This window comes from Phycodurus eques, chromosome 7 (genome assembly GCF_024500275.1).
Source record: "Phycodurus eques isolate BA_2022a chromosome 7, UOR_Pequ_1.1, whole genome shotgun sequence".
Lineage (NCBI taxonomy): Eukaryota > Metazoa > Chordata > Actinopteri > Syngnathiformes > Syngnathidae > Phycodurus > Phycodurus eques.
This window is the reverse complement of record NC_084531.1, coordinates 17350758-17378715: the sequence shown is the minus strand read 5'-3', so window position 1 is coordinate 17378715 and position 27958 is coordinate 17350758. Positions and strand designations below refer to the sequence as shown.

General features: G+C 41.5%; 1 protein-coding gene across 2 annotated transcripts; it reads right to left on the bottom strand.

Moving 5' to 3' along the window:
• Nucleotides 1-65: 65 nt before the first annotated feature.
• On the bottom strand, nucleotides 66-19878 carry slc47a3 (solute carrier family 47 member 3). Of its 2 annotated transcripts, XM_061682135.1 has the most exons (17): nucleotides 19372-19878; nucleotides 14618-14719; nucleotides 14482-14550; nucleotides 13183-13331; nucleotides 13051-13093; nucleotides 10917-10961; nucleotides 10746-10843; nucleotides 10015-10112; nucleotides 8560-8673; nucleotides 8419-8486; nucleotides 8239-8347; nucleotides 7192-7267; nucleotides 4139-4208; nucleotides 3938-4070; nucleotides 1966-2060; nucleotides 571-604; nucleotides 66-368 (listed from the first exon to the last, which is right to left on the bottom strand). In XM_061682135.1, exons 1-17 carry the CDS (start codon nucleotides 19498-19500, stop codon nucleotides 121-123), a joined length of 1680 nt encoding a protein of 559 aa, XP_061538119.1. In that variant the 5' UTR covers nucleotides 19501-19878; the 3' UTR covers nucleotides 66-120. The 2 variants fall into 2 exon arrangements, with proteins under 2 accessions (XP_061538119.1, XP_061538120.1); XM_061682136.1 differs by lacking the exons at nucleotides 3938-4070; nucleotides 4139-4208; nucleotides 7192-7267.
• Between the last annotated feature and the right edge of the window lie 8080 nt (nucleotides 19879-27958).

Here is a 27958-nt window from a genome sequence, read left to right as displayed (position 1 = left end):
CGGCTTGTTAATGTTAAGAGTCTTTTCTGTGGTGTGTTGAATTTACAAGACATTTTGTAGCCTGTTTCGTGACACTTTAATGAACTTCAAAGGAACACCGTAGATTGACAAATGGATGGATTACTTGACCGACTTGGTCAATAGTTGGTTGACCACGATCCCGGCAACCATAATGAAGAGCATGAGGGCAACAAGAAGACCTCGATGCACCATTAAGGTCCTTTGGGCGAGGTACTGGTCTGGAGCGCTCACCGCCACTACCGTCGCCGCCTCTTCCTCTTCCTCCTCCTCATCCTCCTCCTCCCACTCCTCCTCCCGTTCCTCAGGGACCAGCAGCTCATACATGTCGCTTTGATGCTGGGGGTCTTCTGTTGGGCAGAGCGAGAGCGATAGCTAAATCAAGAACGTTAATCACCAAAACCACTTTCAATATGTCTGTTCTTATTGCTTGAATGTATTTGTGTTCTTTTAGTATTGTTTCTTTTTGTAATGTTTTTCTTTGTATTTACTTTGTTTGACATGCTGAATGTTTTATTAATAGAGGTTGAAAAGGAGCTTTTTGCAGCTTACCTGAACTCCTGGTAACACCAGCTCTAATCTGAGCCTGGGAAGTAAGAAATTAAAATAATAATATTAATAATAAAATATAAAAACATAAGAATTGTAAATATTATTATTATTATTATACAGTGGTGGTGCATTGAGCGGAGTTTTTTTCGAGATACTAACCATCATTCAGGTGATTTTTTTACTTTGAACTGCGAGGAAAAATTTCAGATACCAGTGAACTCAACTCAACTCATTCCACAACAAGCAGCAGTTTGGCAAACAGTGAACAATTCTTCAAAAAAGTGGCTTCAAGTTGTTTTTTGCCACTCCCAGTTGAACATTACTGTCAAATTAAACATAGAGAAAATGCACGTTGTGTATTTAAAACAACCACATAACTTTGTCTAATGGCCGTTCAGCGTTATGCTAACGAACAATGCAAAATGCCATAGACGGGTGATTGAATAGCATCAGTGTCGCAGTCTTATAACCGTTTAAGGCAGGGGTGTCAAACCCATTTTTGTCGCAGGCCACATTGTAGTTACGGTTTACCTCAGAAGGCCATTATGACTGTGGTACCATATACAGTAAATGTTTAAAGTGCCTGTAAAAGGACAAAAATGTCTTGCAAATTTGACACACCACACAAAGTGTGTTATTAAAAAGCCTTCTAAATTTGAATGAATAAAAAAATAAAATAAAATCATCAAATATGTAAAATAAGGCTGTAAAAAATGGCTGTGCGATCTGGCAAAAAAAAAAAAAAAAATTCAAGATAATTTTTTTCATATTGTCCAATCACGATTATCATCACAAATTTTTCATATTGTTTTCAGATTTTTTTAAATAGCCACTTTTAAAGCATCGGTACTGAAAACTAAAGAAGCTAGAGTAGTTCAACATTTTATTAACACCTTTTGCTCACAACACTCCTCATGGTGAATATCCATCCATTCTCAATGCCGCTTATCCTGTTCAGTGTCACGGGGTGCTGGAGCCTATTCCAGGTGACTTTGGGCTACACCCTGAACTGGTCGCACATATAGCCACAGAAAACCAGTCACACTCACATTCACACTGTCACTAAGTGGGAACTGAACCCACGCTACCTGCACCAAAGTCAGGCGAATGTACCACTACACCCCATGGTGAATATTTAAAACAGTAACCCCAACATCATATTAGCATACAAAGCAAATGAGGCAAATTCAATTAAAAAATTTTTTTTTTAAATAACAACAACTTTCAATTCAAACAGTGCAACGAATGCAGAAAGATATAACACAACAGTGCATTAGTCCCGAGTATTCTGGGGTGGGTATTTTTGGAGGTACAAGATAAACAAACAAATTAAACTCATACCTCAAGGCACCGCTGTACATAAAATTTGCAGTCAAATGATCCCAAAAGCATTACCTCAAGTGTAACTTTCTCCCAGTTCATCTTTGCCAAGTAGACAAGCAGTAAGCAGCTCTGCAGAGACACAGAGGCACAGAAACCTGTCCACAGACCTGTTAATTTAAAAAAGTTATTTTATATTATATTATAGTTATATAAAGGTTATTGCAGACAGTTGTAACGATATCGACTCTCGGTCTAAAGACCACAGAAGACTGGCCTGTCCTGCTTTTTCTAATCCGCTCAGCGAACCCCCAACATTTCTTAGATAAGCCCACAAGCCAACAGAATGTCTGTTTTGACTCACAGGAATACTCAATGGGATGAAGGATGGTTGATGACTGTTCCACAAATAACAATTCCCTTTTTATCAACCTAAATGCTCTCTCAGCAGATTGATAAGAACCAGACATCACCCTCAGAATGAGGAGTCACTGCTCATTGGCAGAACATCCCCAAGTGGTGATCGAAAACACTACAAGATGGACTCCTTGTGACCATATATATATACATATATATATATATATATATATGTATATATATATTGAGAATTAACAAAAAAAAGAAAAGAAAATCCCACGCTTATACAAACGTGTACCAGTCTCCATGAGTACCCTGAATGTACGCCTTTATTTCTGTAATTTAAATGTTGATTCTGCAAGTTTTATGATGTCTGTTCATGAGAACTGTGTCACATGGTTAGAAGCATAGAATATTTAAATTAATGTGACGCAAAACAGATGAAATAGTTTTGTATTGAACAGTATTATTTGATCTGCCAGAACCCAGACTGAAACAAGTACATTCTTATATTTAATCTCTGCTTGAGACAGTTTCAAAGTTGGGACCCATTTTAAAAAGAAAGCGGAGTCCGCCCATGATTAGGGTGCGCCCGGATACTTAAGAAACTTAGAGAAGAAAACCGAGACGGCGGCGTGATCTCTGTCCCCCGGTGATCCAGAGATATAAAGGCAGACCCTTTCCTTTGTCTCATGTTCTTACTTCCTGGCTCCGCTCCTGCGCTCTCGCCTACCTGACACCTCTTGGCTCCGGCTGTCCCGTCACCCTCCCATTTTATCTCCACATGGTTTCCCCCGGAAAGGCTTGGTCCGGCATTAAGCCTGCGGGTCTTGTTCTCCCACCCTTCTGGTTTGCCAGGCTACTGAGAAAAATCTCTGGTATTCCCGCAAGTTACACTCTCAACCAAGTGTAAAAGTGTGACCCGGCAGCAAACCCAACAGCAGGAAAGTTATGAGGGCAATGCCCTGCGTCCGCATGACCGCCAATTTTCATTTTTGGGTCCTTCGCCGTTTTTTTCCCCTTTCTTCATCTTGTTTCCGACTTTTCAACTGCCTGTTTCCCGCCTGACCACGTGATCCACTAATAGTGAGTAAACATTGCAGCAACTACCAGAATAGGTACAAATTGATGCATGGTAGGTGTTGGTTTAACGATCACATGGGTCCCGATTTTATTCTCTCTCAACACGCATCAGTTCATTCACGCTCATCTCATGAGTTCAGCCATTTACTCTATATTCTGCAGTGTTATGTATCATTGTCTTTTATTACGTAGTTAACTCCCTTAGCATTTTTCCCCAGTTTCCCTGTAGTTTCACAATAAATGTTCCACATTATCAAGCATTCTATTGTGTACTGTGTATGTTTTAGTCAAGGATAGTGACCTCTGCAATCGAGGACTAATTTTTACATAACTGTGGCAACCCTTTCAGAAAAAGATTGATCCACAAGGTTTTTCGTCGTTTTGCCCTGCTGTTAGCTAATAAATGATGTGGTGCCCGATTTTGATGCTAACTAAACATTCTCAGTTACCATATCCTCCCGTTTCACTAGAAATGGACCCCGAGGAACAAAAGATAAAAACATTATCCTCCTACCCCTTAACACATTAATTGCATTTTTTGTAACACCAATATACGCTACACAGTGAAGGATGTCAAAATAATCTAAAAAATATGAAAAGGAAGTACCTTTGATTCCTAATTTGGTTTTAAACATCAGCGGCACTCCAACAGGTAGACACACTCCATAATAACCCAGAATGTTACAGACCGCCCCGACTTTCTGCTTCCCCATTCCTATGATAATCCCTCCGGCGGCCACCTGTGAAAACATACTCAACAATGTTGCAAGTTCATAATTCAATATTTAAATACTTTAAACATGCTTACTACAATTGCTTCCATCAGGATGAACGGAGCATAGAATATCACAACCTCAGCAACCTTTAGCCGTATTTGTCTGTTAGAAACACAACGGCATTTTCAGTATGACAAACACAATATTAATGACATTAGAAATAAAAAGAATTACTAGAAATAATCCACACAAAAAAAGTCAATTTAATGCACAGACAATAAAGGCTATTGTATTCTATTCTTTTCTAACCACCACCTTGCACAAAACAAATAAACAAGATGACTTGAATGTCAAAGAAATCCAAGGTACACTTGGTCAATGTACAAGTCATTCATATAATTAAGGCAATGACTCCTCTAGCTGGTTATTCATGATAACAACAACCTCACACAATAGAAATAAACAAAACGACTAGAAACAATCATAAACTCAAAGGAGTACACGGCACGCTCTCTTGTCAAAGTAGGTGTCAGCTACATAATTATTACGATAGCTTTTCTTGTCAGTTATTCATAACTAGCACCGTGCACAATGACTACAGTGGGTATAAAAAGTCTGCATCAAGCAGTCATATTTATGTGTGTAAACGATGACGTCACTGCGCATTTACGTCAGAGCAGAGCATGTGGAGACAGAGATCAGCCCGGCACCATTACGATTCATGGTTTACATGATGAAAATTTACTTCTAACCAGTTTGGCAAAAGGAATATTCCACCCCTGTGAAAACAAATAAAATGCCATTCACATTCGGCCTGTTCATTCCAATTGACGTGTTTATATGGAGCATTTTCATTCGGTTTGGGCTTCTAAACCGATTTTAATCGGAATAGAAGGCTCCATGTAAACCCCCTACTGACTGGTATTTGGAACTGTTCATAATTTCCTCCACCTTGACTAAGTCCACCTTTCCAGCTGAAGAAGAACATCCCATCTTCACTGTTTTTTTATTTGCATCAAACATTCATATTGAAATTATGGCCAAACAGCTCCATGTTGTCTTTTTGGATCATAACACCTTTTCTCACATAGGAGATGTGTTAATTACATTTTTAGGTGTGGTGGGGGTCTAAATATGCATAGGCAGGAAGTCCCACTTGTAAAGGTACATACTTATAGGTATATTGGACAACATGTCCCACCATACTTTGCATTTACTGGTTGTACGCCACCTCTGGGGCTTTCATTAAAAATAATTTCCTAACAAGAGTCCACTGTGTCCTGTCTCCTCATTATACACCAAGGAACACAAAGTAGAGAGTAAAGAGATAAAAGATGACAAACAAACGAGAAGACAAATATGGTAGAAGTGAGTGGAAGCAGGAGTAATTAGCTTTAATACTTAAAAAAAAGTTAAAATGACAATACAGTACATTACATTACTGCTATCATGTATGATAACACCCTGGTTGGCTTCGAAGAACCTTTTGGATCTGGTCGGTGGCTGTTAGCCTTCAACGCTAAAAGCTACAGTAAGTGCTATACTATATTGCCAAAAGTATTCGATCACAAAGCAAGGTCGAGAAAGACAAGGATGACAGAGTCTGGTGTGGATGAACTTGACTGGCCTGGACAGAGTCTTGACCTCAACCCGATAGAACAGCTTTGGGATGAACTAGAGCGGTGTGTGACCTCACAAATGTGCCTCTGGAAGAATGGTCAAAAAGTCTCATAAGCACACTCCTGAACCTTGTGGAAAGTTGAAGCTGTTATAGCTGCAAAGGATTGACCAACGTCATATTGAACCCTATGGATTAGAAATGGGATGTCACTTAAATTCATGTGAGTCATGGCAGGTGAGCGAATACTTTTGGCAATATAGTGTATATTTGAACTACCCAGTGGCCATTTCTGTGTAACTTCTGTGTTTTGAAGACGTTTTGTATTTTGAAACACACATAACACATTGGCGGTATTTAAGATAATTTGTTCTTCTGTAGGCGGCACGGTGGGCGACTGGTTAGAGCGTCAGCCTCACAGTTCTGAGGACCGGGGTTCAATCCCTGGCCCCGCCTGTGTGGAGTTTGCATGTTCTCCCCGTGCCTGCGTGGGTTTTCTCCGGGCACTCCGGTTTCCTCCCACATCCCAAAAACATGCATTAATTGGAGACTCTAAATTGCCTCTAGGTGTGACTGTGAGTGCAAATGGTTGTTTGTTTGTATGTGCCCTGCGATTGGCTGGCAACCCGTTCAGGGTGTACCCCGCCTCCTGCCCGATGATAGCTGGGATAGGCTCCAGCACGTCCACGACCCTAGTGAGGAGAAGCGGCTCAGAAAATTAATGGATGGATGTTCTTCTGTATGGCTTTCCATCGTTACGGTGACTAATCTGCATCGCAGCACTGTAGCACTTTACGCCCAAACCAGCGGGAAAAGGCATCAGCCTGGAAAAAAATAATTCTTAACAGCCAGCACCAAATATGGGCATGTTTGCACCATGGCGCTGTCCCTGTAGCACTGTGCTGTGCCCTGCGCCACAAAACAGTGGTAAAACACACTTCTTATTTTTTTACTATCTATCTTTTCAGATATGGATTCTTGAGACTTTTTTGTGGGTCTACTCGTGATGTAATTTCCTGTTTCTATGTAAACCGGTTTTCTGACCAGATTTTTATTTATTTTTTAATCCGGTTGGGTTCTACTGAGCCAATTAAACCTAAAGTGGCTCCTTTCAGTCTTTCAGGCATGGCTGCTTGGGACTTTTTTGTGGGTCTACCAATGATAGACATGCCTACCAAATTTCCTGTTACTACGTTAAACTGTTTTAGGGGGGCTATTTTTTTCCAGTTGGCTGGTTATTTTTATGACTATTGTTTACAAATTCAATTTACAATTTAAGCACTACTACTATAATACTTTGATCTGGTGGGGCAGCGCCCCTCTTGTAAACGTGCCAATGTGTGTCACTCTATCCGTGGATCTGAGTGAGCCAAACACAACTGAGCACAGCTACGAAGAGCCTTGACAATATGTGCAAAAAAAATAAGTAAGAAAAGGTCATCATAACAGTGTAGGCTGAAAGCGTGTGGTCCAAGGTTTTCTATATTCAATCGGATGAATCAGATAAGCCATTAATGATATACTCACTCGTCATACGTGAAGATAAAAGCAATATGATGTCTCAGGCTCCCAATGATGACCATCAAGCATAAAGAGACTAACACTGTGGGGAAAGGTGAAAAGTTCAACCCTTTTTCTACCACTGGAATACATGCTGAACATACAAGTCATAGCCACCATCTTGCGATTTACGTAAACATGGCTTAAATAAGGGGGGAAAAGTCCTTAAATCAGGACTAAATTACTTAATTTAAGCAAAATTATCTGCTAGTAGAACAGGCTTCTGGGGCTACGACAAGCGACGAACTTGAGAATTTAAATAACAATACTGAGCTGTTCTGTTGTAGCATCCACAGAATATGCATTTTTGGGGGTTTAGGGATAGATAGCCAACTCCACGCTGTAGTGGTACAAATAGGCCTAGTAATAAAAACTAAGTCGCAATTGCGGCAGATGAATACTGAAGTGAACAAAGGCGCTCAGGTTTTCTGTAGTGAGGGAGGGGCAACTCATGCTGGACGCCCAAGTGTCTGATTGTGCACTGTTTTAGCCACACCCAAAAAATCTGGAAAACGAAAAAGTGCTTGAAACAAGTGAAATGCAGGGCACACTAAAACTTCCTGATAAGAAATATCTTGGCTGACAAGCATATCTTGATTTGATTTGAGATATTTAATCTTTAGAATTTGTTTTTTGCAGTAGTATCTCGTTTGTTGTCTTACAAAGAAAATATTATCACCCATTGATACGGAATCCAGTGTACGTGAACAAACTTCTCCAAGGGAATCCACCCATTGCCACCAAAATTAGACCGGGAATACAAGACAGATGGACAAATCAAAATTGTGAAAGCTTTGATTTTTCATTGTAGTGGGTGGGCAGAGGTTGACAGCAAAATTTGATGATTTGCCATGTAACACAAAATGCCCTCAGGTGTGTTAAGGAAAATGGCCATGGGTGTTGTACCATTATCAGGGGTCATAACTGAATAGAGACGAATGTAGCTCTTCTGGTGTGTAGCCTGGTTGGTGAAAGCAATGCAAAATATAAGGTGGTGTTTACAGATGGACTAACCTGCACAGAACATTGACAGTTTTGCAGACAACTTAGCCCGCTGGGCATCTCCAGCTCCCAGAGCATTTCCCACTCGTACAGTGCCCGCCTGACTGAAACCGAAAGGAAACTGACAGCAAAGCAGAATGTTAAGTCTCTCATCGTCAAAGTCTAATAAAAATATTGAGTTAAAATCACCACCATATAAACACAGTTTGAGATTTGATAGATGACTGACTGAGCTCCAAGTTCTACCTCACTTATGAGACCTGTCCAGAGGAAAAATAGGTTTTCTTTTGTTGCAGACCAAATACAGTGCAAAAATGTGTTGGCTGACAGCACCTGCTAGGAAGATGGCAATCTCGAAAGTCCACCACTCCACACACAACATCAACATGCTGGGGATGGCTAAGTGGATGAAAGAGCCCCACTCCTGCAGACAATCTTTGGACCAACCTGTGAACATAGTTCAAGAACTTGTAGTGTATTCTAAAAAGCTTCATTTGTATTTATATAAAAGATTTCATCCCTCTGTAATGCAAGCTCTAATGTCCTACGTTGGTCTTCTTTTCGGACTTTCATCTGTTGTATTTAGCCCCTTGATTTTTACTCTTTTTTTTTTTTTAAACCTGTCCTGTTCAGCTGCAAGGCCTTGCAGAATGGAGGCTCTGTATGCCTTTGTGCTGGAACAGTTTTGCTGTGCAACAGGGGAGTTTGAAATACTCCCTCATCTTATTTAAATTGTTTTCATTATTCTGATGTTTATTGAAAATGCAGCCGGACAGAAATGAGTTTTAGGGGACAGACAGAGGGACAGAGTGGACATGGGGACTAGGGGTGAGAACCACAGCAGAACAATAGTGAGTGAGATAGTCTAGATATTTGAACATAAGTAACATTACAACAGTCACTTGTAGAAGGGGGGGGGGGGGGGGGGGGGGGGCGCACCCGGTGAGGACATGCAACAAACCAAGAGAAAAAGATAAGAGAGGACAGAAAAGGGCAGGGAAGGATGTAGGAAAATGAGCAAGACAGTGCTACTGACGAGTGGTGTAGTGGGATTCCTTTTTAGTGTCTAAACACCTGTAAGAACCTGTGAGTTGATATGTTAGTATAACCTGTGTTGTTGTTAGTGATCCAAGCACAAATAATTAAAGCCTATAGTGTGTCTAAGAATGTCTGTGAAATGGGACATTCCCTTTCCAGGTGTTTTGTCTTTTACAATTTGTAAAAGTGTTTTGGTTTTTGTTAATTTGTTTTATGGAATGTAAAAGTGTTTTGGCTTTTGGTAATTTGTTTTGTGAAACGTAAAAGTGTTTTGGCATTTGTTAATTTGTTTTCTGAAACGTAAAAGTGTTTTGGTTTTTGCTAATTTGTTGTCTGGAATGTAAAAGTGTTATGGCTTTTGTTAATTTGTTTTCTGAAATGTAAAAGTGTTTCACAATTTGTTATATTGTTTTGCACTTCCAGGCCACAGTACACTTACCTGCTCAATACTACAGTGCATTTAAATAGAGGTAGACACAACTATATACTCCGGTGCTCTGTTGAGAATAGTTTATTTTCTACTCAACTGTCCAAAAAAATACATAGAGGGAAAAAGAAAAATGTGTGCTAGTTTTCACATTTCACCAGTATGTTATCCTGTATTTTTTCCACATCACAATATATATCGCAGGGTTACAAAAAAATCGCAATACCATTTTTCCCCAATATCGTGCAGCCCTAATCTGAATTCAGTAAACCATAGTGGATATCAATTATAATACACCTCCACCACAGCATGTTGCCACTCACCTCCCCAGGTAACCTTGTGAAGACCTTTCCACAAGATGTAAGTGTACAAGATGCCAGCCATGGAAAACTGTGACACGATGTTGGCAAGAGCAGAACCTCTGCCAAATATATTTTAATTGGGGGGTGCAGAAATGGGTGAAGGCAAACATTAAGAATAAAAGAGCAACATGAATGTTGAAAGAAAACCTATCTTTCTGACAACAGAGTGTATCTATGAATCACAAGACGTTTGATTTATTGGCATTCTGGGTTTTTTGGCGAGTGATTAACCTTTGCCAACCATGTTCCGCTCGCACGCGATGACTAATCCCATCTGTCTAGTACTGTATACGTGGTTAAAATTTTGTAGTAATTAGAAAAAAATCTATAGTGGTTTTCTTTAAAAGGATACCTCCAAAGTGACATGATTCGAAAATGGTCGTTTCAATTCAAAGTGGCAGGCTTTGGGGTTTTTTTTTTGGTTTTTTTTTTACATTTATGGCCTCTTGAGACCTTTTTTGAGTCTACTCATGATAAATTCACCCACCAAATTTCATGCTGCTAGGTGAAGCTAGTTTTGGGTGCTGTATTTTCAAAAAACTCCGCAGGGAGCTACTGAGCTAATATCTGATCATGCCCGTGACTAACACCAAGCCAGTTTTTCCAGTATGAAAAAAACTAAAAACAGCAATTTATTAGCCTAACAGTAACGGCAATGAAGAAACGAAGCAATTTGAATTCTCAATACTCACGCTACTCCCATGTTTAATACAAAGAGAACAATGTAGTTCATGTAGGCATTGAGGAGATTGGCCACAAAGCCTGTGATCACTTGTGGCCATATGATCCCCTGAAATAGACGATCAAATGGTTTTATAGGTTTATATGGTACAGTATGTCAGTTGAGAATGAGCAGATGTTACCTGGTTTTGCAAGTATCCCGCTTGCAGTTGAAACATGAATGTAGCCTGTAAATAAAGATATCGGCATTTCATTGAACACAAAAAGCACAACGGTACTACTACATGTACAACTAGCCACCATGTTTGCTAGTTATTAGGCAAGAATTTGTGGGGCTCAAAGCCTATACCCATTTTTCAAAAATGTCATACATCAGTCACTGCTTTAAATTTGACTTTGTCCGCTGCTTCACAGCAGGGAGAGGGCAAGCACAGGTGGACACACCATACAGGTGTAGAACATCTACCGTAACAAGTCCACACCTAAATTCGTCTGAGAGACTTAGGTGCTGCTGTTTTGGTTAGCAACAGAGTTCAAATGGGCTCAGCGGTGAACTCTTTAATGTCTATATGTAAACAAGAGTGTCTACTGAACTCTACTCCCATCCATCCATCAATTCATAAAAAAAATGTATACGGCTTATCCTCATTAGGGTATGTTCTAGGAACCTTTGCTTTTTAGTACTTATATCTCTTGGAACTAAAAGGTTCAAATGCTCAGTGCTGCTAAACCCCATCCCAATGGTTCCTGGACCTCTCAGTGCCGTTAAAAAGATTCATTGTGGCTAATCACAATTTTTGGTTAATTTTTACTGATCACACCTAAACCACATTACCTCCAGACCTGTTCAGTCAAGAAAGCCCTTAAACAGATCTGTCCTGACAAAATCAAGTTGTACAAAAGATCTAAAAAATTACATGATCCAAAGAAATTGCGAAACAGTTGAGAAATAAAGTAATTGACATCTATCAGTCTGGAAAGGGTTACAAAAGTCATTTCTAAAGCTTCAGGCTTCCGGCAAACCATAGGGAGAGCCATTATCCTCACATGGAGAAAGCATGGAACAGTGGTGAACCTTCCCAGGAGTGGTTGGCCTACAAAGATTACCCCAAGAGAACAGCAATGACTCATCCAGGAGGCCACAAAGGAACTTCTAAACAACTGCAGGCCTCCCTTGCCTCAGTTAAGGTCAGTGTTCATGACACAACAATAAGGAAGAGACTGGGCAAAAATGCCATCCATCGCAGAGTTCCAAGGCAAAAACCACTGCTGACCAAAAAAAAAAAAAAACATCTGAATGAGTCCCCAGACTTTTGAGAGAATATTATATGGACTGACGAGATGAAAGTGGAGCTTTTTAGATGCTGTGTCTCTCGTTACATCTGGTGTTAATGTAGGACAGCATTTCAAAAAAAGAACATCATACCAACAGTCAAACATGGTGGTGGTAGTGTGATGGGCTTGGGCTGCTTTGTTCCTTCAGGACCGGAACAACTTGCTGTGATTGATCAAACCATGAATTCTGCTCTTTAACAGAAAATCCTGAAGGAGAATGTTCAGTCATCTGTTTGTGACCTAAGCTGAAGCGTACTTCTACAGCAGGATAACAATCCAAAATACACTAACTTCTGAATGTCTTTAAAAAACAAAACGAATGTTTTGGAGTGGCCTCGTCAAAGTCGACACTTGAATCTGATTGAAATGCAGTAGCATGACCTTAAAAAAGCCGTTCATGCTCGAAAAACCCTCAATTTTTGCTTAATTCAAACAATTGCAAGGAAGAGTCTGTCAAAATATCTCCACAGAGATGTGAAAGACTCATTGCCAGTTATAGGAAACGCTTGACTTTAGTTGCTGCTGAGGATGGCCCAAACAGTTATGAGATTTAGGGGGGCATTACTTTTTCACACAGGACCAGGTAACTGAATAGTTTTTTTTCCTTAGTAAATGAAATCACCATTTAAATCAGCATTTTAAGTTCGTTTGGGTTATATTGGTCTGATGTTTACATTTGTTTGATTATCTTAAACATTAAAGTGGGGAAACTATGCAAAAATACAAGAATTTGAGAAGGGGGCCAATACCTTTTCACGGCACTGTCTCGAAAGTATTACCTCATGTTAGACAATCGTGGTCCAAACACAAAATGCTCCACCAAATGTCTCTAGTTCCCTGGAAAATTTACTGCAGTCAAAAGTGTGCCAAATTGGAGAGAGAACCTCTAGCATTTTTGATGCAGTCCTTGGACTGAATTTCATTACTAGGATTATCATTCAGGATTTAGGCTGTCAGTACTGTTTTTCCTTGCATACTCACAGGAAGTGCTGGCATGAAGATCTTCACGTACAAATGAGACAACCTAAGGAGGAGACAATGACCATTAAAGCGATGGACACATTTTTACAAAAGATGAGCAGAGAAGAAGAAGAAATACTGTAGTCCGCTGACCTGGCAACCTCTGGTGCTTGTCCCAAAACCAGCAGAATGGACTCTGTGTTGATGAGCACCGCCCAGCATGGGAAACATGTCAGGATAAGGATGAGGATGGTCCTCTGCACAATCACCCCGACTCTTTGGAGATTGCCAGCCCCATATGTCTGACGAAGGAGTCACTTTTGTGAACACTTTTGTGAACATCAGTTACTATAGTGAACAGCTTTTAAAATTGATCAGGAGCTCTTTTGTCCACGTCTTGATGTCAAAGTTGTGCCTCAGTCATTACAATGTACAGCTATTCAAAAGCTGTTTTCGTTGTCTTAGTGTCTAAATTTGGGCATCAGTCACTACAGTGGACAGCTATTGAAATTATTTTTCTTTTACATGCATGTCTTGATGATAAAGTTGTTTATCAGTAACTACAGTGGAAAGCTAGTCAAAAGCTTTTTTTCTAGATGAATGTGTGTTGATCTCAAAGTGCATAAGTCACTGCAGTCTTTTTAAACCACTGTTTCATTTGATATGCAAGAAACTTGATGTCAGTTTCACGTCACTACAGTGGACAACATTTATTATCCATCCATCCATCCATTTTCTAAGCCGCTTCTCCTGGGTGAGCCGACACGGTGAGCCGACTGGTTAGCACATCTGGCTCACAGTTCTGAGGACCCGGGTTCAAATCCAGCCTCACCTCTGTGGAGTTTGCATGTTCTCCCCGTGCGTGTGTGGGTTTTCTCCGGGTACTCCGGTTTCCCAAAAACAAGCATGTTAAGTTAATTGAAGACTTTAAATAGCCCGTTGGTGTGAATGTGAGTGACAATGGTTGTTTGTTTATATGTGACCTGCAATTGGCTGGCAACCAGTTCAGGGTGTACCCCGCCTCTCGCCCAGAGTCAGCTGGGATTGGCTGCAGCACCCGCGACCCTTGTGAGGATAAGCGGTACGGAAGATGAATGAATGAATGGTTCATGTTGATGACATCGTCCTGTAACTTGTGTGGTGTGTGTTAAGTCTTGATGTCAAATTTGTGCACCAGTCACTATCTACAGAGGACAGCTAAGTGTTTTTGTTTTTGGATGTCAATGTTGCACATCAGTCACGACAGTGGACACCAGAATGTCAACATATACACTACTGACCATTGGTCTACATACTGTATCAGTCGATTTCTTCTATTTTAGGAGACCCTAGCAGGTGGTACATACTGTAAATGGCAGATTATGGGATTACACACTAGCGTCTACTGTAACTGATGCATAACTTTGGCATCAAGACTCATGTAAAACTGTAGAAGTAGTACAGTTGTCATACCTGAGATATCAAAGTATCGCATGCTGATGACAGCCCGGCACCAACAGATATGCCTGTAACATTCACAACCTGCGGATAAAAAAAGCAAATGTCAATTTGTGCATGTATCAGTGCAATTGTATGAGATGACACTTACAGCTATGGCCAGAGATACTGCATCCAGCTCCACCCTTCCCAAATGACCACAGAACACAGTGCTGACAAAGCTTGCAGAAAGCACCATGAAGTGAGTCAAAATCTGTGTAGCGGATGAAAGTTGTTTGGGTTGTAAATTAGGGTTAGGGCTCCCAACCTCATTTAGGGTTTCACGCAAGGATTAGGCTCTCAATCAAGGGTCAGAGTTTCAACCCTAACTCTAGGGTTAGGAATCCAAAGTAGGGTTTGAAGCCAGGGTAAGGTTTCAAGCAAGGGTTGAGGTTTCAAATTAAGGTTTTAAATCAGGGATTGGCTTCAAGCTTTGGTTAAGGTTTTAAGTTAGTGTTTCAAACTAAAGTTGAGATTTCAAATTAGGGTGACAAGCTAAGGTTAGGTTTTCAAGCAAGGTTTGAGATTTCAAATAAAAGTTTCAAGCCAGGGCGAGTGTTTCACGTTAGTATTTCAAACAAAAATTTTGATTTCAAATTAGGGTTTTGAGCCTTGGTTCAGTTTCAATTTATGGGTAGAAGTTCAAAGTAAGGTTTGAAGGCAGGGTTAGGATTTCAAATTAGGGTTTAAAGCCAGCGTTAGGCTTTTCTGGTTCCGCATTTCCACAATAGATTTTATGATCATTCTCTTTCTTGTATTATTGTATTTTCTTGTTATATATGCGTGTCTTGTTATTAACACCGAAATGTTTAAACACTGTGGAGCCATGAACATTACAATGCATGCTGGCAACATATATTATAGTACATTTAGACATTGCTGTAAATTCTACAATTATTTACCACATACTATGCAGTAGAATACTGTAAAGTGATTATACTTTAAAGGTCTCGTATTTTGGCTATTTAGACCTCCATAGAGTGACTCTCTAACATGGACAGAGTACAGTGGGTATTCAGACCCCTTTAAATTTTTCACTATTTTTTATATTGCAGCCATTTGCTAAAATCATTTAAGTTCATTTTTTCCACATGAATGTACACAAAGCATCCCATATTGACAGGGAAAAAAAACTGAATTGTTGAAATTTTTGCAGATTTATTAAAAAAGAAAAACTGAAATATCACACAGCCATAAGTAGTCAGACCCTTTGCTCAGTATTTAGTAGAAGCACCCTTTTGAGCTAATACAGCCATGAGTTTTTCACCTAGATTTGGGGATCATCTGCCATTCCTCCTTGCAAATCCTCTCGAGTTCTGTCAGGTTGGATGGTGAATGTTGGTGGGCAGCCATTTTCAGGTCTTTCCAGAGATGCTCAATTGGGTTTAAGTCAGGGCTCTGGCTGCGCCATTAAGGAACAGTCACAGAGTTGTTCTGAACCCACTTCTTTGGTATTTTAGCTGTGTGCTCAAGGTCATTGTATTTTTGGTAGTTGAACCTTCGGCCCAGTCTGAGGTTCTGAGCACTCTGGAGAAAGTTTTCGTCCAGGATATCCCTGTACTTGGCTGCATTCATCTTTTCTTCGATTGTAACCAGTCTCCCTGTCCCTGCAGCTGAAAAACACCCCCACAGCATGATGCTGCCACCACCATGCTTCACTGTTGGGACTGTATTGGACAGGTGATGAGCAGTGCCTGGTTTTCTCCACACATGCCACTTACAACCCCCAATTCCAATGAAGTTGGGACGTTGTGTTAAACAAATAAAAACAGAATACAATGATTTGCAAAACATGTTCAACCTATATTTCATTGAATACACTACAAAGACAAGATATTTAATGTTCAAACTGGTAAACTTTATTGTTTTTAGCAAATAATCATTAACGTAGAATTTTATGGCTGCAACACGTTCCAAAAAAAGCTGGGACAGCTGGCAATAAAGACTGCGAAAGTTGAGAAATGCTCATCAAACACCTGTTTGGAACATCCCACAGGTGAACAGGCTGATTGGGAGCAGGTGGGTGCCATGATTGGGTATAAAAGGAGCTTCCCTGAATTGCTCAGTCATTCACAAGCAAAGATGGGGCGATGTTCACCTCTTTGTGAACAAGCGTGTGAGAAAATAGTCGAATAGTTTAAGGACAATGTTCCTCAACGTACAATTGCAAGGAATTTAGGGATTTCATCATCTACGCTCCATAATATCATCAAAAGGTTCAGCGAATCTGGAGAAATCACTGCATGTAAGCGGCAAGGCCGAAAACCAACATTGAATGCCCGCGACCTTCGATCCCTCAGCCGGCACTGCATCAAAAACCGACATCAATGTGTAAAGGATATCACCACATGGGCTCAGGAACACTTCAGAAAAGCAATGTCAGTAAATACAGTTCGGCGCTACATCCGTAAGTGCAACTTGAAACTCTACTATGCAAAGCAAAAGCCATTTATCAACAACACCCAGAAACGCCGCCGGCTTCTCTGGGCCCGAGCTCATTTAAGATGGACTGATGCAAAGTGGAAAAGTGTTCTGTGGTCCGACGAGTTCACATTTCAAGTTGTTTTTGGAAATTGTGGCCCTCGTGTCCTCCAGGTCAAAGAGGAAAAGAACCATCCGGACTGTTATGGACGCAAAGTTCAAAAGCCAGCATCTGTGACGGTATGGGGCTGTGTTAGTGCCAATGGCATGGATAACTTACAGATCTGTGAAGGCACCATTAATGCTGAAAGGTACATACAGGTTTTGGAGAAATATATGCTGAACATCCATCAACATCTTTTTCATGGACGCCTCCAGAGGGCTGCAGTGATGGTTGACTTTCTAGAACTTTCTCCCATCTCCCGACTGCATCTCTGGAGCTCAGCCAAAGTGATCTTTGGGTTCTTCTTTACCTGTCTCACCAAGGCTCTTCTCCCCTGATTGCTCAGTTTGGCCGGGCGGCCAGCTCTCGGAAGGGTTGTGATCGTCCCAAATGTCTTCCATTTCAGGATTATGGAGGCCACTGTGCTTTTAGGAACCTTAAGTGCAGCAGAATTTTTTTTGTAACCTTGGCCAGATCTGTGCCTTGCCACAATTCTGTCTCTGAGCTCTTCAGGCAGTTCCTTTGACCTCATGATTCTCATTTGCTCTGGCATGCACTGTGAGCTGTAAGGTCTTATATGAACAGTTGTGTGGCTTTCCTAATCAAGTCCAATCAGTATAATCAAACACAGCTGGACTCCAATGAAGGTGTAGAACCATCTTAATGATGATCAGAAGAAATGGACAGCACCCGAGTTAAATATTTGAGTGTCACAGCAAAGGGTCTGAATACATATGGCTGTGTGATATTTCAGTTTTTCTTTTTTAATAAATCTGCAAAGATTTCAACAATTCCGTTTTTTTCTGTCAATATGGGGTGCCGTGTGTATATTAATGAGGAAAAAAATTAACTTAAATGATTTTAACAAATGGCTGCAATATAACAAAGAGAGAAAAATGTAAGCGGTTCTGAAAACTTTCCCTACCCACTGTATATAAGTTTTAATTTCATTTAAAAAAAACACCCTTGTTTTGTCATATGAGTGTCCAGAAAAGGCCCCTCTGACAGCTGCTTCTGTTTGACTCAGTTTAGTATCCGCTTTGTCCATTTTTTCCGAAAACCACCCCCTTTCCTCTAATTGGTTGTCTCTGTGTTTAAGACCCACTTGTGAGCGCATGCGTTTGTTTTGTTGACAGCGCTGGCTCGAGCAGAAAGGGAAGGTGGAGATCTTCGCTAGTGACATAGAAAAGCTTGAGGAATTCGAATGACCTGATTTTAGGCCAGAATAACATCTGGAACTCAGGAATGCGTGGATGATTTTAATTAATATTTTACATGTTTACTGAGGCACCATAGGGACAATATTATATCCCCAATACTCAAGAATGTTGGTTTGGCAAAACATGTCCCGTTTAATTAAATGTAGTTTCCACTGCATCGTGGGATTTTGGTTTATGTCACATACTATAAACAGAGCGTTACTATTTGATTTTAAATCAATGAGTTTATTCATTGTGGTGCTGATGAGTCGCACAAGGAAAATGGGAGTTCTATTAGCTTGCAGAAGTAGGCCAAATTGAGTAACCACAAGAAAGTTCACACTTCAATCTAATGCAGTTTATAAATCATCAGATAACAGCTAAATTAAATTAAATTAAATTAAGTTAAGTTAAGTTAAGTTAAGTTAAGTTGGGTTATGCTAGGTTCTACAGTTGAACTGACCGGAAAGTCACTCTTTCGAATGTCACTCTTTCGCACACAACCCACTGTCAGGGTTTCATGAAAATAAAGTGCAACATAAATATAATCTTAGAGTCAAATAAGGCACATATTCAACGAAATACGTGTAACATAAACACACATTATTCATGTTATGTTAACCTTGATCTTTCATGAATATTAAGGATTAATATCTTAATTAAGATATTATAATATAATTAAGATATTATATTAATTACGGCAGGAGTTCAACATTTCATGACACAATGCATGCAGCCATACGGCTTCTGATACAAAATACAGTCAGTCTTGGCGTAACTTCAACCAAAATCCAATGATGCAATAAAAAATTGTTAAATACTAAAATCACTTTAAAGTATTTTAGTGTATGGTATGTGGTAAATAACTGTACAATTTACAGGAATGTCTAACAGTGTGTTTACCAGCTTTGGTTCAGCTTTCAAGTTTGGGTTAATTTAGTTCTAAATAGGGTTTCAAGCCAGGGTGAGGGTTTGGAGTTGGGTTACAACACAGGGTTAGGGTTAGTCTTTCACAGTATAGAAAACATTCTCGTTGACACTAAAATCATGTCGTGGTCTATAAAAATGTTAGTGGTGACTCACCGCAGGCACAGCCAATAGTGATAAGTTTTTCAATTCTCCCTCGAAGCCGACGGGAAGCAACGTGCGGATTCTACTGAGTAAAGAAGCTTCTCTCCAAGAGGTGGACGACGAGGAAGAGCTTTCAGTCATTATTTTTTACAAAAGACTAATCTACTTTTACCCCAGCAAAATGAGTGTTTATCAGTCAGTGATACCTACACAGAGATGAAAAAAATAAAAAGTGTATAAGCCGTCCAGGGGGCAACGGGTGATGAGTCGACAAGATTGTTTTATGGGAGCCCATTAAACAGAAACATTAACCCAGTAAAAAAAACGTTTTTTTTGTTTTTTTTAATGGCGGAAACCGGTTTTTGCCGGGGGGGGGGATAAAGGCGGAACGCCCGTTTCCTCCAATTGAAACGGGGCGTTTAGGGAGAGCGAGAAAAATGCCAAAGCTACAAAAAAGGTGTGAAACAAAAGCAGGTGACATCAATGGAGCGACATGCATGATGCAATCACATGTATAAAAACGCAATTCGCATAATTTTACTCCATTTTGTCAGGTACGAATACACAAAACATTCACATAAAGCCAACTTTTAGATTCCCGTGGAGGGCAACATTTACACATAGCCCACGTAGCGTGCAAGTTCCGTTAATTTAAAAAAGTATATTTTTTAATAATTCCACAGAAAGTGAACATGGATATTTACAAAACCGAGTCAAGCAATACAGTGTTAAAATGATTTAAAATTTTAAAAACTCTTGATCAAAAACCTACTGGATCCCTTTTACGTGGCCTGTGTTACTCGGAAAAGAATGATCATATATTTACAGTATTGTGTTATTTGTAAATTTTGCCAGTAGGTGGAGCCACTGTATTTTATAAAACATCCCTTGAATTTTAGTGGTGCCTTTCTCCCAACACGCTGCAGACAGACGCCTCTCCCTGGACCGACGGCCAAAATAAAAATCCTGGGTATATACTACACTTCCAACAGTGTTGCCTATTACTCAAATCAAAAGGTGATCGTATAAACAACTTATTTCTTCTTTAATAGACTAGCCGAAATGTTTTTAATATTCCTTTCCTCTGAGATCAAATACTCATATTGTATTCATACTGTTACAAAATGTCTGTGATTTTCTGACAATAAAACAGACTTTTATAATCTATTGTATAAATAGATATAATAATAATAATAGTCGTAATAGTAGTAGTAGTACATATGCATATATATACCTTTTATTTTTAAATAAACAAGTATATTAATTTAATAAAATGAAATATTGTTAATAATGTACTCCTATATTAATATATTGTATATACATATGTACAAAGTTGATGCATAAAATATTAACATAAAAAGTATGTAACAGAAACAGAAACATTCACATTTTTTATTTCAATAGTGTTACAGTAATAGGTTTAATGTTACAGTAACTGTAAAAAGAGTGATGCAGAGAAAAAAGTTTGCAGGACTTGTGTGTTTTGTTGTTGTTGTTGGTGGTGGTGGTTTTTTTCTCAATTTCGGGGACCCTGCCAGTAGGATTGAAGATAGGAAGAAATGTTGCATGTCCTCCACAATGGAAACGTGTCAGGTCGAAGTGAACCATACCACTTGATCAAAACATATCTTGAGGTGAAATCAAATATATTTCAGCTCACTGAATACAAAGAAAGAGCTTCTGTCGTCCATCCAACTGCTAGTGTAAGTAATCGAGACACAGTACACAAACGTTTTTGTGATGCTATCACACAGAAAGCACATTGTCCACCTGGGATCCTTGGAATGTGCTTTTCGACCTCTACGTTGGTCATTCATGAAGCATACCTTCCCCCTTAATGGATAATGATGTGTAAGTAGAAGGATGGCAGACCTCCCAAAGGCCACCAAAAATGGGACACCTTCATCAGAGGATACTCACACTCTTTATTTAAGTAGAGAAATACAGACACTATACAGAGACTTTTTGGGGTCCTTGGACAGGGTGCTGGAGAGCGCTCCCACTGGTAACTCCCTCTGACAAATTTCATGTGCATGCATGCATGTTCATGACAATAAAAGGTGATTCTTCTTCTTCTGTGGTGGTGTGTTTCAGAGAAGTGTGAGGGAGAGTTGGAAGGAAAAAAAATTATATTTATGTAAATACATGTTTTCTCACAGTGTGATTATTGTATCTTCACGGTGTAGGCTTTTGTGTATTAATATAGGTTAGGTTTTTTTTTCATAAGGTTTTGTCCGTGCCTCGTGGCGAGGATGGCGCCGCCTGAGACGCCACCATCTCTGAGGCACGGCGTGCGGATTGTACCACAGCCTAGCTTCATGGTGGAGCAAGTGCTGCTGGCTGTTGGCGAACAGGTGGGATATATGCATATCTCACATGCATCCCGCATGAATAAAGCGGTGGTCGTGTTTTTTAAGCAACAAAAATTTGTAACGGAATTTATAGAGAATGGATTAATTCTAAATGACGAGTTTATCCCAGTTTCCCCGCTGGCCGTACCGTCAACACGGATCACTGTTTCGGGCGTCCCTCCGTTTATTTCGAACGAGGCGCTGGAACGGGAGTTGAAGCGTTTTGGTAAGTTTGCTAGCGGATTTCGTAATGTTGGGTTAGGATGCAAGAATGAAAAACTGAAGCATGTTCAGTCTTTTAGACGACAGGTTTTCATGTTTTTAGACTCTCAGATGCAGACGTTGGATGTTTCTTTCCGTGTTCGTCATGAGGAAGGAATGTATATGGTGTATGCAAGCTCGGGAAGCATCAAATGTTTTGAGTGTGGAGATGTTGGTCATAAATGGGTGGCGTGTCCGCATAACAATGCTACAGTGAGACCTGCTGCTATTGATAGCCCCGAGGATCACGCCCAGGCAGGTCCGGTTGTGGACGGGGTCGTTGACGTTGAGGAGCGGACGGCTGAGCCTGACTCCGTTGGAGTGGGCCCTATGATGGCGCCAACCAGTGTGGTCGCCTCGGTAACGCGCTCTCTAGTATTGTTTTTGTTTTTGTGTTTTTCGTGCGTCTTTGGAGACCTTACACGACTCACTTACACAAGGGGAGACCTGCTAACCATCAAGGAGGCTACTCCGGACTTTCTGTCACCAACTTTCGAAAATCCGCTCAGTTTTTTCCCCGAGTTACTCACCGGAGCGGCGTCCACGGTTTTAGGCGCATGGAGGCGGAAGCGGCGCCACAGAGGAAAACGAGCCGGCATTCAGGTGAAACGCCGCAAGAGAGGACACAGATTGGCGTTCCCGTCGATCCACCTCGCGAATGTACGCTCCCTACCCAACAAAATGGACGAGCTTCATCTTCTGTTAAAGACCAGTAAAGACTTAGGACGTTCCGCGGCCATGTGCTTCACGGAGACCTGGCTTTGCGACGCTGTACCCGATGGCGCCGTCATGCTTCCCGGCTTCAACATTCATCGAGCAGACCGCGACATGGAATCATCGGGGAAAACGAAGGGCGGCGGGATATGCCTCCATATAAACGAAAAATGGTGTACGGACGTCACGGTGCTCAGCACACACTGCAGCCCACATTTGGAGTCGCTGTTTTTGAACTGTAAACCATTCTACTCGCCACGTGAGTTTGGATCGTTTATACTGGCTGGAGTCTATATTACACCGCAAGCTAACACGAACGCCGCATTGCTAACGCTCGCCGAACAAGTCAACGAAATTGAAAAAAACCACCAGGACTCACCCTTCATTATTCTCGGGGACTTTAACAAAGCTAAACTCAACCACGAACTCCCTAAATACAAGCAGCACATCGACTGTCCTACCAGGGAAAATAATACTTTAGACCACTGCTACACTACGGTAAAAAACGCATACCGTGCTATACCTCGTGCAGCCCTGGGCTCGTCTGATCACTGCTTAATTCACTTAATACCGACGTACAAGCAAGAACTTAAATGTGCGAAGCCTACAGTGAAAACAGTCAAAAAGTGGACAAATGAAGCCAAGATGGAACTTCAAAGCTGTTTAGACGGCACAGACTGGAGTGTCTTTGAAAATTCAGCTGGCAGCCTGGATGAATATACGGACACTGTCACATCCTATATCAGTTTCTGTGAAGAGGTTTGTGTACCAACAAAATCATTTCGGACATTCAACAACCACAAGCCGTGGTTCACTGCTAAACTTAAGCAGCTTCGCCAAGCTAAGGAAGATGCATATCAGAGCGGGGACAGGGCCCTGTATAATCGAGCTAGAAACCAGCTTACTAAAGAAATTAACATTGCGAAGAGGATCTATGCAGCAAAGTTGGAAAAACAGTTTAGCGCGAACGACTCAAAATCAGTCTGGCATGCATTCCAATCGCTGACTAATTACAAGCGACGATCCCCCCAAGCTGAGAACAATAGTACACTAGCCAACGACTTGAATACCTTCTATTGCAGATTTGAAAAGGACAGTTTCCCTCCACACACCCACCCGGCCGCACCCGTGACCACAACCGCACCTCTGACTTCTGCGTTAACCATCCATGAACAGGATGTGAGACGCATCTTCAAACAACAGAAGATTAACAAAGCGGCAGGACCGGACCAATGGCCTCCATCCTGCCTCAAAGTCTGCGCGGACCAGCTCGCTCCAGTCTTCACTCAGATCTTCAACAGATCTTTGGAAATGTGCGAAGTTCCATCCTGTTTCAAACGCTCCACCATCATTCGAGTCCCCAAGAAACCTGCAATCTCTGGTCTGAATGACTACAGGCCTGTCGCTTTGACATCTGTGGTCATGAAGTCCTTTGAACGTCTCGTGCTGGACCACCTCAAGAGTGTCACAGGTCCCCTGCTGGACCCCCTGCAGTTTGCCTACCAAGCGAACAGGTCTGCGGATGATGCAGTCAACATGGGACTGCACTTCATCCTAGAACACCTCGACAGTGCAGGGACCTACGCGAGGATCCTGTTCGTGGACTTCAGCTTAGCGTTCAACACCATCATCCCTGAACTCCTTTCAACCAAGCTTCTCCAGCTCAGCGTCTCACCTGCCATCTGCCAGTGGATTTACAGCTTTCTGACGGGCAGGACACAGCAGGTCAGGCTGGGGGAGGCCACCTCATCCACACGCAGCATCAGCACTGGGGCGGCCCAAGGTTGTGTCCTCTCTCCGCTGCTCTTCTCTCTCTACACGAACGACTGGACCTCAGCGAACCCGACTGTCAAGCTCCTGAAGTTTGCAGATGACACCACTGTCATAGGCCTCATCAAGGACGGTGACGAGTCTGCATATCGACAGGAAGCGGAGCGGCTGGAGCTGTGGTGCGGCCGACACAACCTGGAGCTGAACACGCTCAAGACGGTAGAGATGATCGTGGACTTCAGGAGGCATCCTTCAACTCCGTCCTCAAAAAGGCCCAGCAGAGGATGTACTTTCTGCGGCTTCTGAGAAAGCACGGCCTGCCACCGGAGCTGCTGAGACAGTTCTACACAGCGGTCATCGAATCAGTCCTGTGTTCTTCCATCACAGTCTGGTTTGGTGCTGCTACAAAAAAGGACAAACTCCGACTGCAACGGACAATCAAAACTGCTGAAAGGATTGTCGGTTCCCCCCCTACCCACCATTGAGGACTTGCACGCTGCCAGAACTAAGACAAGGGCGTGCAAAATCCTCTCGGACCGTCTGCACCCCGGTCACCAGCTCTTCCAGCTCCTTCCCTTAGGTAGGCGCTACCGATCAACGCAAACTAGAACTAGTAGACATTCCAACAGCTTCTTCCCTCTTGCGATCAACTTCTTAAACACCTAACCTATAATTCCATTACAACAAGCTGGAAATTTTTTGACTTGAGTTCGTTGTCACATTTCTGTGGGGCCAATTATGTATTACTCGTGCACTCACTGTAGTTGTCTCGCCATGCTGCACTATTTGCATATACTGGCCACTCATGCCAGAGTAGCATCTGCTCCATTTGCACACTGATTGAGGAGTATCTGTAACATTTGCGCAACCAACATTGTCCCAGATGATCGCACTACTCGTCACTTTAAACCGCATACACTCCTTGAAGTCTCAGCGCCCTTTGCACAATGATCATTGCACCGGACTATTTCAATATTAGTCATTCGAACTGCTCTAAGTGCTAGAGGACTCTGCATCTTTTTGCACAATTGTTTTTTGTCAATGTCTTTATGTCCCCAAAGTGTTCTGTAAATTGACTGTCTGTTGTACTAGAGCGGCTCCAACTACCGGAGACAAATTCCTTGTGTGTTTTGGACATACTTGGCAAATAAAGATGATTCTGATTCTGATTCTGATGAGTGTGAATGCCGTCTCGACGGCGGAGGTACACCTTGCTGAAAGCCGTGGATCGGTGGCGGCGAAGGTAGAGGGACAACGTGCTATTATTGAGAATGATGAAAGTAAGAATGACATGCAAATTATAGAACAGAATAGTATTGTTGCTCAGATGAAAATGGCACAGGCTAGTGATGTGAGACAGCAGCTGAAGGCTGCTGACAGGGTAAACACTGATGATGATATAGTAGACCAGGTTCAGCATGGTGATGGGAGCCAGGCTATGGGGCTGGAGACTAATGGTGACTCTGATGGTGCTTCAATTGCTGACAGCGTTTCCCAGAGTAAGGATGTATACCCTTTGAAAGAATTAGATGAGTTTTTGGAGGATACATTCGGTAAAACGGTTGATGTACAAGAATATTTTCCAGATGTTAGAAAGTTTGTGAAGACTGTGAGTACCCTACAAAAGGTGGTAGGAACAGACTTGCTTGATGACAAGAAGAGATATCGCCTGAGGAAGCATGTGACTGCTGCTAGGAAAATTTTAAGTGGTAAAAGACAGAAAAAATTGAAAGTTGATTATTAAATTAGAAATGGAACTACAACACTGGGTGTTTTCTCTGCTGTTGTCTCTTGGCTGGTTGTTTTTCTCTCTCTTTTATTAATATGAATTCTTTACGTGTTGCATCCTTAACTATTAACGGGGGTAGAAATGCACAGAAGAGGGCGCTAGTGTTAGAAATCCTAAAACAAAAAAGAATCGATATCGCTATGTTGCAAGAAACACACAGTGATAATTTAAATGAAACGGACTGGGGGCTATGTTGGGGAGGTCAGTACGTTCTCAGTCATGGCTCTAATCTTAGTGCGGGGGTCGGTATATTATTTAGTCCCACTCTTAGTGTTAATGTTTTAGCGATCACAGAAATAGTTGCAGGGAGGATTGTAATGGTTCAAGCGGAAATCCAAAACATTATGTTTAAATTTGTGAATGTATATGCACCAAATTGCGGGCGGGACCGTTTGAGTTTATTCAAAGTACTAAAGGAAAATTTGGACAACTGTGATAAAGTAGAATGTGTTTTAGTTGGAGGGGACTGGAACTGTTGCACCGATCCCGCTTTAGATAGAATAGGACAGGAGCTCCATACCCAGTCATCCTGTTTCTTGTCAAAGATGACTAAGGAGTTGGATTTAGATGATGTGTGGAGGACAAAGCATCCGACCGACAGACAATATACCCGCATGAAAGTGTTTGATGGCGTGGTTACTGCAGCCAGATTAGACATATTTTATATGTCTGTGGCTTTTAACACCAGGGTAATTAATTGTCAAATTTCCCCAGTTGGGTTTACAGATCATCATTTGGTATTATTGGAACTAATTTTGTCCCACATGGACAAGCCGAAATCATTCTGGCATTTTAATGTCAAATTTTTACATGATTTTGTTTTTTGTAAAAATTTTAAATTGTTTTGGAGTAATTGGAGAGCCAAGAAAGAGTTTTTTTCCCTCCTTAATTCAGTGGTGGGAGGTAGGAAAAAGTCAAGTGAAAGTGTTTTGCCAACAGTACGCATCCTTCTCTAGTATTAATACTAGGAAGGCTACAGAGAAACTAGAAGAGGACATTGAGGTTTTGGAGAGTGTGGCTGCTGAAAATACCGAGCAGTTAAATAAAAAAAGACAGCAGTTGACTTGTTTTCTTCAAGAGAAGGCTAAAGGAGCTCTGGTCCGGTCACGTTTTACCACACTGAGGGACATCGATGCACCCACCTCCTTCTTTTTTAACCTGGAGAGATCTTTTGGACAGAGGAAACAAATGGTGTGCCTACAGCGGCCTGACGGGACGCTGACTTCAGATCCTGCAGAAATGAGAAGGCTCGCGGTGTCTTTCTACTCCAACCTGTTTGAGGCAGAAAGGTGCGATGGAAGGGCTACCGAGACACTACTTCAGGGTGTCCCTCAGCTGGGATCTGATGTACAAGATGTCCTGGGTTCTGACATTACTCTGAAGGAATTGACGACTGCGGTGACCCAGTTGACCTCTGGTAAGGCCCCAGGTTTGGATGGAATACCAGAGAAGCGCTTTCAGGGAGGCAGGGATTGTGAAGATGGGACACCTAATGAGGACATCCCCAGAGACACTGGCGGAGAAGACTGGTGTCCACTCCAACCGGGTTCTACAGGGTCTGGTGAAGGAGGTGTGGCACTCGCTGTCAGAAAAACACCAGGACTTTATACGGAACAGTGATTTAGCTCACCAGTGGAGTGAGGGGGCTGAGTACGTTTTTCCTCCTCTTGGCGTGATTCCTGCTGGTGGGGAATGGAGGGAGCAATGTGGAATC

Bases quoted from the DNA above. Each gene is read 5' to 3' on its own strand.
- slc47a3 (XM_061682135.1), bottom strand. From the start codon at position 19,500: ATGACTGAAAGCTCTTCCTCGTCGTCCACCTCTTGGAGAGAAGCTTCT. The intron at 8,487-8,559 runs GTGCTGTCAGCC...TCCTCTGGACAG, and splicing joins GATTGCCATCTTCCTAGCAG to GTCTCATAAGTGAGGTAGAA. The intron at 605-1,965 runs GTAATGCTTTTG...CTTACTTCCCAG, and splicing joins GGGAGAAAGTTACACTTGAG to GCTCAGATTAGAGCTGGTGT.